Here is a 10,519-nt window from a genome sequence, read left to right as displayed (position 1 = left end):
TTACTGTAGGGCCTACAAAAACCCAAGGCCTGGAGGTGCCTGAGAGGGGCTGGTGATAAAGTTGCTTGGCCTTGGACCCAGGGGCCTCCTTTTCCATCTGCCTGTGTCTGGCTTTATTTACACCATGAGGAGTGGCCAACATGTTTACCAACTGTTTATTGTAGGGCCAACAGGAACTCTGTGCACTTGAGCGGGCTGTCAATAAAGTTTTGTTGAGGCACCCCGCACTAGTAATTCACGTGGGCTACCTGGGTAACAATAGATGATTGGCAGCTGTTAGAGCCAATAAACAGAGCATGTGGGCCAATCAGTGAGGAGTATGGGCGGGCTTGCGGCTGGGTGTGACAAAGCGTAGTGATTGCCAGATTGACTGTCCAATAGAATAAGAAGAACTAGGACCAATCAGAGAGGACACTGGGAGTACTGGGATGATCGACAAGGGGCATCGGCCAATGGACTCTGGTAGAGGCCGCGAGGCGGTCCTTTCTCGGTGAGTGGGCGGGAAAGAGATTAGATTGATAGCTGTGCAAACCAATAGATCGCGGAGGTGCTAAGAAAGGGACCAATTGGTCTCCAGAGGGCAGGAACAGAAGATTGTCACCCGAGCAGTCCAATAGGAAGCGGCTGAGGAGCGGGGCGGGTGGTGGTTGCGCGCCAGGAACCCAATGGGGAGAGAAGGAGCCGACGAAAGATTGACAGACACCTGGGCGCGCCCATGGAAAGAGTGGAAAGCCAGGCGGGGCGGGTGAGGAAGGGCGGGACGAGCGGGTGACAAACACGGCGAACGCCCAACGGCCGCCGGCGGGTGGAGGCGCGGGCCGCGCGGGCGGGGGCGGGGCAAGCAGCGGCAGGCGCCCGGGCTGGCCCAATGGGAAGCGGCGGCGCCGGGTCGGGCCCAATGGGCCGCGCGCGGGGGGCGGGGCGAAGGCCGCGAGGGCCCCGCCGGGGGGGGCGGCGAGAGAGAGGCCGAGGCGGCGGCGGCGGCGGCTGGGGCAGGTGAGGCGCGAGCGGACGGGGGGGGGGGCGCGCGGGCGCGGGCGCGCGCGGGAGGGGGAGGGGCCATGGCGGTTCCTCCCCAACCGCCGGCCCCGCCCCCGCCCGGGCGCTGCTCCCCACACGCCGCGGGGCAGCGGGGGCGGCTCTGTCTGGGGTGGGGCCGCTGAACTCCCCCCCGGCCCGCAGAGGGGAAACTGAGGCACGGAGCCACGTGGCCGGGTGGGGCGAGAACCCAGGAGTCCTGGCGGCGGCGCCACGGAGCCCCCCGGGGTTTGTCCCCGCGCTGCCGGCTGGGGGGGGCAGGACTCCTGGGTTCCCTCCCCGGCTCGGGGCGGGGGGAGGGGGGATGCTGGGAGCCAGGACTCCTGGGTTCCCTCCCCGGCTCGGGGCGGGGGGGGGGGGGGGATGCTGGGAGCCAGGACTCCTGGGTTCCCTTCCCGGCTGGGGGGGGGGGATGCTGGGAGCCAGGACTCCTGGGTTCCCTCCCCGGCTCGGGGAGGGGGGATGCTGGGAGCCAGGACTCCTGGGTTCCCTCCCCGGCTCGGGGAGGGGGGATGCTGGGAGCCAGGACTCCTGGGTTCCCTCCCCGGCTCGGGGCGGGGGGAGGGGGGATGCTGGGAGCCAGGACTCCTGGGTTCCCTCCCCGGCTCGGGGCGGGGGGAGGGGGGATGCTGGGAGCCAGGACTCCTGGGTTCCCTCCCCGGCTCGGGGCGGGGGGGGGGGGATGCTGGGAGCCAGGACTCCTGGGTTCCCTTCCCGGCTGGGGGGGGGGGATGCTGGGAGCCAGGACTCCTGGGTTCCCTCCCCGGCTCGGGGAGGGGGGATGCTGGGAGCCAGGACTCCTGGGTTCCCTCCCCGGCTCGGGGCGGGGGGAGGGGGGATGCTGGGAGCCAGGACTCCTGGGTTCCCTCCCCGGCTCGGGGCGGGGGGAGGGGGGATGCTGGGAGCCAGGACTCCTGGGTTCCCTCCCCGGCTCGGGGCGGGGGGATGCTGGGAGCCAGGACTCCTGGGTTCCCTCCCCTCCCCGGCTCGGGGCGGGGGGGGGGGGGATGCTGGGAGCCAGGACTCCTGGGTTCCCTTCCCGGCTGGGGGGGCGGGATGCTGGGAGCCAGGACTCCTGGGTTCCCTTCCCGGCTGGGGGGGCGGGATGCTGGGAGCCAGGACTCCTGGGTTCCCTCCCCGGCTCGGGGCGGGGGGATGCTGGGAGCCAGGACTCCTGGGTTCCCTCCCCGGTTCGGGGCGGGGGGAGGGGGGATGCTGGGAGCCAGGACTCCTGGGTTCCCTCCCCGGCTCGGGGCGGGGGGGGGATGCTGGGAGCCAGGACTCCTGGGTTCCCTCCCCGGTTCGGGGCGGGGGGAGGGGGGATGCTGGGAGCCAGGACTCCTGGGTTCCCTCCCCTCCCCGGCTCGGGGCGGGGGCTGGGGATCCGCTAATGAGCCGCTGCATGTGGCCTGTGGGGGGTTCGCAGGCTGTTGTTTTTGTCACGTTCCTGGTCCCTGTTACCTGCTGACGGGACCCCCGGGGCCGGGGCCGGGGCTCTGCGAGTGGAGGGACGGAAGAGGGGGTGCGGGGCTGCGGGGGAGGGGTGCTCTCCCCTGCAGGGTCCCCCGTGCCCCACCCCAGAGGGGCCGCAGCGCAGCCCCAAACGCCCTACCTCTGCCAGACTCTGCCCGAATTGGGGGGGACAGAGATGCTGAGGACCCGGGGGTGCTGCAGGGTCCCCCAGGGGTGGGGCTCCGGGGCTGCTCCTGTCTGGCCTGCTCACGCCCCTCTCCCCCCACTTGCGCAGCGGCCAGCAGCATGCGTCTGGCCGGACCATGGGCTCCACGCGGGTGACGGCGAAGGAGCTGTGCGAGAATGACGACCTGGCCACCAGCCTGGTGCTCGACTCCTACCTGGGCTTCAAGACCCACAAGATGAACGTCAGGTCAGGGCGGGGCTGTGGGTCGGGAGTGAGGGGCACCGGCAGGGCTGGGGGGGCCCAGGGCCGGGCTAGCAGGGGGTTGCGGGTCGGGAGTGAGGGGCACCGGCAGGGCTGGGGAGGGGCTCAGGGCCAGGCTGGCAGGGGGCTGCGGGTCAGGAGTGAGGGGCACCGGCAGGGCTGGGGGGAGCCCAGGGCCTGGCTGGCAGGGGGCTGCGGGTCAGGAGTGAGGGGCACCGGCAGGGCTGGGGGGAGCCCAGGGCCAGGCTGGCAGGGGCTTGCGGGTCAGGAGTGAGGGGCACCGGCAGGGCTGGGGAGGGGCTCAGGGCCAGGCTAGCAGGGGGCTGCGGGTCGGGAGTGGGGGGCACCAGCAGGGCTGGGGGGAGCCCAGGGCCGGGTTAGCAGGGGGCTGCGGGTCAGGAGTGGGGGGCACCGGCAGGGCTGGGGGGAGCCCAGGGCCGGGCTAGCAGGGGGCTGCAGGTCGGGAGTGAGGGGCACCGGCAGGGATGGGGAGGGGCGTGGGGGTGGGGGGCCGTGGTCAGGACTCTGTAGCACCCCAGTTCTCTCCTTCCCCCCAGCCCGCTCCCCGCCATCCGGAGGCAGCACCACCTGCGAGAGGCGGTGGAGGCATTTCGCCGGCGCCGGGACCTGGACGCCGCCTACCGCGCCCTCATGCTGGGCGAATGGGCCGGCCCGTACTTCAAGAGCCGCAGCCGCCAGCAGGAGACGGCGCTAAAAACCCACGTGAGTCCCAGGTCCTGTCCTGGCCCGGGCTGGGGCGTGGGGGCCAGTGATTAGAGGAGGGCAGTGGGGGCTGGGAGCCAGGACTCCTGGGTTCTCACCCCGGTTCATGGCTCCTCTCGAATCCTCTCTCCCCAGATATTCCGCTACCTCCGCATCTTTCTCCCGGAGAGCGGCTTCGTGATCTTGCCGTGCAGCCGCTACTCCCTGGAGACCAACGGGGCCCAGGTGGTGTCCACAAAGTCATGGTACGGGGTCCTCAGCTCACCCCACCCCTGTGGGTGAGGGGTCCCCGTATACCCAGCCCCAGCGCCCCACCCCAGAGCGGCCGCGGCCCAGAGCCGGGCAAGGGGTCCTTGTATACCCAGCCCCCTCCCCCGAGGGCTCGTGTCCTGGCGAGGGGTCCCCGTGTACGTAGCCCCCTGTGCCCCACCCCAGAGGGGCCACATCTCAGCACTGGGTGAGGGATCCCATATAACCAAGCCCCGCACTCCACCCCACAGTGACCACGTCCTGGTGACAGGTAAGGGGTCCCCATATAACCAGCCCCCTGCCCCACCCCAGAGAGGCCATGTCCCAGTACCAGGTGAGCGGTCCCCGTATAACCAGTCCCCTGCCCTGCCCTAGAGCGACCGTGTCCTGGTACCAGGGGAGGGGTCCCCGTATAATAGTCGCCCGCCCCACCCCAGAGCCGCTGTGTTTCAGTGCCAGGTGAGGGGTTCCAGTTTAACCAGCCCCAGTGCCCCACCCCTGAGGGGTCCCCATCTGAGCAGCCCCAGCACCCCACCCCAGAGCGCCCGGGGTGGGGGCTGGACAGGCCCCCCGACTCATCCCCCAACGCCCGGCAGGAGGAAGAACGACAAGCTGGAGCTGCTCGTAGGCTGCATCGCGGAGCTGACGGAGCCGGACGAGAGCCTGCTGCGGGCCGGGGAGAACGACTTCAGCATCATGTACTCCACGCGCAAGCAATGCGCCCAGCTCTGGCTGGGCCCCGCCGCCTTCATCAACCACGGTGCGGGGGGCTCCGCTCCCAACCCGGCTAGCCCAATCCTGGGCTCCCCCAGCTCTGCCGGTGCCCCTCACTCCCGCTCTGCAGGCCCCTGCTAGCCCAGCCCTGAGCTCCCCCAAGACCTGCTGATGCCCGTCACTGCCGACCCCGAGCCCCGTGTTCTCTTTGAGATCTGCACAGACCCAAGCCTCCCTCTGCCTGCGCAGCAGGGTTCTGTCTGGGGGGCAGCGGTGGGATCTGTCTCCCTGGCCCCCCCACCCCTTGGTCTCGGTGCTGTGAGGGTCATAGAGCACCAGCTCTGACACTGGCAGGGGTGGATGGGCGCTGGCGCCCCCTAGAGGGGCAGGATGTGTACCACCCCTTCGTACTTCGGCCACTCTCTCAGCAGCAGCCTGTGGTTCGCTTACCCCGAGGGTCCCCGGGGCCGTGTGGGGATCTGCTCTGAGCCTGGGGGAGTCGTAGGCGTCTGACCCTGTTCTCTGGCTTGTCTCTCTTGTGTCTCCTGCTATCCCACTGCGGAACCTGCCAGACTGCAGGCCGAACTGCAAGGTAAGGGGGCTTGGGGTCTGTCCTGGCTCTGGGAGGGGAGTGGGGTCTAGTGGTTAGAGCAGGTGGGGGCTGGGAGCCAGGACTCCTGGGTTGTATCTCCAGCTCTAAGAGGTTTCTAGTGGTTGGGGTGGGGGAGCCAGGACTCCTGGGTTCTCCCTCAGTGAATGTGAGACCCTGGGGAGGGGAGGTGCAAGGAGCAGTGCCCCCCCATCTGTAAATTGGGGCTTAGGGTTGATTAGCCATGGGCTTTGAGACCCCTGCTGCGATCAGCTGGGGGGCATTGGGGAGAGATCAGCCTTGCTGTGGGGGCTTGGATGGAGCTGACGTGTGCAGTGGACTCCTCATGGCCAGGGAGGGACAGCCCCCCCCCCAATCCTGTGGGAGTGTCTGCGCCCTGTCCCCCCGTGGGGCCCTGGCTGATGCCCCCTGTCCCCCCAGTTTGTCCCAACGGAGGGGAACACGGCCTGCGTCAAGGTACTCAGGGACATTGAGCCGGAGGACGAGATCACCTGCTTCTATGGCGACGGCTTCTTCGGGGAGAACAACGAGCTGTGCGAATGCCGCACCTGTGAGAGGTGGGGGGGCTGGGGAGAGGGGCTGGCCGATGGGGGAGGGGGGCTGGGAGCCAGGACTCCTGGGTTCTGTCCTGGCTCTGGGAGGGGACTGAGGTCAATTGGGTAAAGTGTGTGTGGGGGGGGGGGGCTGGGACCAGGACTCCTGGGTTCTCTCCCCAGCTCTGGGAGGGGAGTGGGGCCTAGTGGGTAGAGCGGGGGGGCAGGGAGCCAGGACTCCTGGGTTCTGTCCTGGCTCTGGGAGGGGAGTGGGGCCTAGTGGGTAGAGCGGGGGGCAGGGAGCCAGGACTCCTGGGTTCCAGTCTGCAAGGTCTCTGTTCCCTCAGGAAGGGGGAAGGTGCCTTCCGGCTGCGGAAGAAGGACCCCTCGCAATCTACCTCAGCCCAGAAGAAATACCTGCTCCGGGAGACGGACGGGCGGCTGCAGCGCTGGAAGGGGCGGGGCTCCAAGCAGGCGCAGCCCCAGAGCATGCGGCGGCGGCGTAGGGCCCGGCGCAGGAGGGAGCATGGCTGCGGTAGGAGCCCCGGCCTGGGGGAGCTCACAGGGAACGGCGGGGTGGGGGGGGGGGCCCGTATACCCAGCGCCGGGCGAGGGGTGCCCATATACCCAGCCCCTGTGCCCCACCCCAGAGTGGCCGCGTCCCGGCGCCTTTGACATCCGTTTCTCTGTCCTCTTCCAGCTTCCCAGCGCCGAGCCCCGTGCCGCGGACCGGCCTCCTCTCTCGCGGCTCTGGGCGCCGGCCCGGTGAAGGACCTGCGGATCTCCCTGCACGACTGCGTGGCCTGCCAGGCCACGGGGGGAGCCGGCTGCCGGCTGCGGAAGCCGCTCTGGGTCACCCTGCCATGGTGGGGCCCCAGGGCCCGGCAGCCTGGCCCTGCACCAGCCGGCACCATCGTCCTCCGTCGCTCCCTGCGCAGATGCTGCCGGGCGCAGCGGGACGACAGCTGCTGCACGGCCGCCGGCCTGGGTGTCCCGCGGCCCACGCCACCTGGCCCGACCCACGCGGAGCTGGGGGGCAGGCTGCCCAGGGGGCTGGCCGGGCAGGGCTCTGGGGCGGCATCCCCCCTGGCTTGGGAGCTGCACGGGTTCAGAACTGCTGGCAGGAGCTGCCCCAGACGGGGCTTGGAGGAGACTCGCCCATGCACAAGGCCCTCTGGTGGAGTTCTGCAGCTCCGGGCCGGGGTCACTGGGCCCCCTAGTGGAGCCCTGAAGCTGTGCGCTAGGGACACACAGCTCCGCCCCGGGGACTCGGGGGCCCCTGGCGGAGCTCTGGAGCTCCGCCCCGGGGACTCGGGGCCCCCTGGCGGAGCTCTGGAGCTCCGCCCCGGGGACTCGGGGCCCCCTGGCGGAGCTCTGGAGCTCCGCCCCGGGGACTCGGGGGCCCCCGGTGGAGCCCTGGAGCACCGCACCAGGGACACCCAGCTTTGCCCCCCTGCTCCTCAGCCCCCCAGCCAGCTGGTCTGTCTGACCAGGAGTATGGCCCGGCAGCAGGCCAAGGCCATGCCTCCTGCCAGGCCCCACCCCCCCAGCCCGAGCCGCCGGCGGCCGCCCAGCAAGGCCCCCCCGGGCAGAGACGACCCCAAGCTCTCCCTCTACGCCCATGTCCGCCTGGAGACAGTGAGGCCGCGCTGGCCGGGGCAGGAGGAGCCCAAACGGACAGTGACCTTTCACCCCTTCACCCCCCCGAAACGCCTGCGGCTGGTGGTGAGCCACGGCTCCATCGACCTCGACGTGGCCTCCAGCGAGGAGTTGGCCTGAGGCTCAGGGACCGGGAGGGGCCCAGCTCCCTCCTCACCTGGCTGACCCACCCCCCTCCCCCCCAGCCCAGGACCCGGAGCCCCTCCTGGAGCAAGAGGCTCTAGCCCAGCGGGGGTCTGGGTCTCTGAAGCACATGCCCCCCTCCCCCCAGGGATTGCACTGAGCCACCCCCCTACCCCATTGGACAGAGCTTTTCCGGACCCCCCTCCCACGTCAGGGTGCCTGGGGTGCTGGTGGTTTGTTGGTGACTTCTGGCGTCTGGTTCAAGCGGGACCCTTTGGGGTTATTTATAGTCAGTTTGGCAGGAGGCCCCAGCCCCGATGAGGGGAGTGGGTGCAAACAGGCTGCTGGGACATGGGGCCTTTCCCCTCTCGGGGGCCCTGGCCCGGATCCGGCCCCCATGCGGGGACTGGCTTGCTCAGGGGCAGGGAATGGAGCATGGGGCCTTTCCCCTCTAGGGGGTGCCTGCCCCAGAGTGGGGACTGGCTGGCTCGGGGGACAGGCAACGGGGCCTTTGAGGGGGCGCCGGCCTTGATCCCACCCCAGAGTGGGAACTGTCTGGAAAGCAGGGTGCTGGGCATCAGGATGGAGGGCACTGGCCCCCCCTGCCCGCCTGCTCCCCAGACTGTGGGCACACGTCTGCCCTGTCCTGCCACCGGCCGTGTACAACACCCAGCCCTTGGCTAAGGCTTTCAGTGGGGCCTGGGCCAGATACCCTGGGGGGGGGCACCAGCCCACCGCCTGGCATCCTGCACAGGGAGATGCCCGGCAGCCGGTTATGAGACCAGCCTGGGTAGCAGCTCGTGCCAACTCAGCCTTGCACCCTACAGCTGGGGGGCTGCACATGGGGCCCCTGTCTCCCTGGCATCCTTAACCCTTTGCAGGCCAGCCCCCTGGTGGGGGCCCAGAGGGGCGTTCAGATGCTGCCCTGGCCCAGGCCGCCTGGGTTCCCACCTGGGCCAAACAGGCTGTACAGGATGGTGAGTTCGTTTGTCATTAGGGGCTCGGGTTGATCCCCCAGTTCTCACCTCAGAGACATCCCTTGCGTTTAGATTGGAAGGGCCAGATTTCCCCCACCCCCGGTGTCGGTGGGCTGTAGCTCCATTGGACTCATGGGGGCCAGCCACCCAGCAGGGCCTACGGCTGACCCCCAATGGAGCAAAGGCTGATTAACCCCAGTGGGGGCTGTGGCTGTCCCTCCCCCCCCCAAAATCTCTGGTGCTAGTTTGGTGTGTTTTCTCCCTCAGATCCCCAGCTGCTGGAGTCAGGGGGCGAGGGGAGAATTGTGGTGTTTGATTTAAAAAAAAAAAAAAAACTTTCCTAGGTGGGGTGGGGGGGAAGCCCCCCGGAAAAAGGGGCCTGGCCTGACTACATTGAAAGCTCCTGGGAGAGTTTGTGATCATATCAATTTTGGTCCCTGAGGCCCAGCTGGTGGATTTTGATCCCTGGGGGCTGATCGGGGTGGGGCCCAAAGGGCTTTATTTCTAACAAGCCCTGGCTGGCGGCCCCCGGCCCCCTTGATTCCTGGAGCTTGGTGTTCCTTGCCCCCTTACTGGCTTGGGAGGTGGGGGAGTGACCTCAGGCTGGTTAAAGGGGGCATCTGAACGCCCCACCCGAGTTGCTGCATGACGTAGTGTTTAGGGTTCTCCATAGTGGGGGGCTGGGTCCAAAGGATAGTGGGGACAGTAGGAGCGGGGAGCCAGGACTCCTGGGTTTGGTTCCCGGCTGTGGGAGGGGAGCAGGGTCTAGTGATGGGGGGCGCAGGAGGGCTGAGAACCACTCCTGGTTTCTGTCCTCAGCTGTGAGAGGGGAGTGGGGTTTAGTGATTGGGGGGGTGGCGGCTAGGAGTCAGGACTCTGGTTCTGTCCCCAGCTGCGGGAGGGGAGTGAGGGGAAAGGGGGGGGGCGGGTGGCAGGACTCCTGGGTCGCAACCCCAGCTGCACCTTGGCCTGGGCCCAGTCACGTCACCTCTGTGCCTCAGTTTCCCCATCTGAAAAATGGGTTTCACACTTACCTACCTCACTGGGAGAGGGAGGAGGCGAAGCCATTTCTGAAGCGTCCAAGAAACAGCTCTTCCCCTGACAGGGTGCAGCGCCCCCTTTCCCTGCCCCCTACCCCTCCATGGGGCCTGCAGACCCTGGGCTTTGCAGGCAGGGTGGGGGGAACCTCCTGTTCCAGCCCAGCGGACCTGAAACTCCCACGCGGCGTGTGTTGGTGATAGATTTCACCCCACCCCGATTCAGCCGCCCCTGCTCCCCACAGCCCCCTCAGGGCTTACGGTCGGCCCTGCCAAGGCAGAGGGTGGCCGGATGCCTGGGTTCTTCCGGGCGGGGGGAGGGTGCGAACGCTTACACCTGCTGAACTGTGTGTCGCCTGGGGGGGCTCTGCACTGGAAGAGGGGATGGGACTGGAAAAGTGGGGTGACTCGTTTGCACCCCTGTGGGCTAGCCCTACAGCTGATCCCAGGATGGGGGGGGGCGTGGATTGGTGCTAGGGGCACAAGGTGCAAAGCTGGGGGTGGGAGACCCCCCTCGGGGAATGTGCCCAGCTCTGGGGGAGGGTGGGGGACCTAGGGGGTTCTCAGCCCCCCTCCGGGGGTGGAGCTCAGCTGGGTGTGGTTGTGTCAGGTTTTTGGAGGGGGAGAGAAATTCCCCTTTTAAAAACAAGTAGGGAACAAAACATGGTTGGAATAAAGATTTTTCTAAAAGAGATTGTGTCTGTACGTCTGTCCAGAGAGCTGGTGGGGTCGGTCGGGGGAGCTGGGAGCCAGGACGCCTGGGTTCTATCGGGGAGGGGAGTGGGATCTAGTGGTTAGAGCATGGAGGGACCACAGAGCTCCCAGCTCCAGCAGGGGGCGCTCACCACTGGCAGTTGGGGGGGCCCCAGGGCGGTGCCAGGGGGTGCTGGGCTGTAGGGGGCTCACACTGCCTGGAGGGCTCCAGGTTTTGGCTACGTGACCCTTCCCTGTGACAC

The 10,519-nt window shown here is 68.3% G+C and overlaps 1 protein-coding gene across 2 annotated transcripts; it reads left to right on the top strand.

Moving 5' to 3' along the window:
• The first annotated feature begins 641 nt into the window (after positions 1 to 641).
• Positions 642 to 10,230, top strand: KMT5C (lysine methyltransferase 5C). 2 transcript variants are annotated; one of them, XM_084613006.1, is made up of 9 exons: positions 642 to 745; positions 2,786 to 2,923; positions 3,496 to 3,661; positions 3,797 to 3,906; positions 4,507 to 4,670; positions 5,197 to 5,216; positions 5,655 to 5,791; positions 6,115 to 6,302; positions 6,468 to 10,230. In XM_084613006.1, the coding sequence occupies exons 1-9, from the start codon at positions 666 to 668 to the stop codon at positions 7,544 to 7,546; spliced, it is 2,082 nt and encodes a 693-aa protein (XP_084469132.1). In that variant the 5' UTR covers positions 642 to 665; the 3' UTR covers positions 7,547 to 10,230. The 2 variants fall into 2 exon arrangements, with proteins under 2 accessions (XP_084469132.1, XP_084469133.1); XM_084613007.1 differs by lacking the exon at positions 642 to 745 and adding an exon at positions 906 to 996.
• The last annotated feature ends 289 nt before the right edge of the window (positions 10,231 to 10,519 follow it).

Source organism: Lepidochelys olivacea (genome assembly GCF_965140295.1).
Source record: "Lepidochelys olivacea isolate rLepOli2 genome assembly, chromosome: 23".
Lineage (NCBI taxonomy): Eukaryota > Metazoa > Chordata > Testudines > Cheloniidae > Lepidochelys > Lepidochelys olivacea.
The sequence above is the reverse complement of the archived record's forward strand: the minus strand, read 5'-3'. Positions and strand labels throughout refer to the sequence as shown.

Coding starts and splice junctions, on each gene's coding strand:
- KMT5C (XM_084613006.1), top strand. CDS start 666: ATGGGGAGAGAAGGAGCCGACGAAAGATTGACAGACACCTGGGCGCGC. Junction 746..2,785: donor TGGAAAGCCAGGCGGGGCGG/GTGAGGAAGGGC, acceptor CCACTTGCGCAG/CGGCCAGCAGCATGCGTCTG. Junction 3,662..3,796: donor AGACGGCGCTAAAAACCCAC/GTGAGTCCCAGG, acceptor CTCTCTCCCCAG/ATATTCCGCTACCTCCGCAT.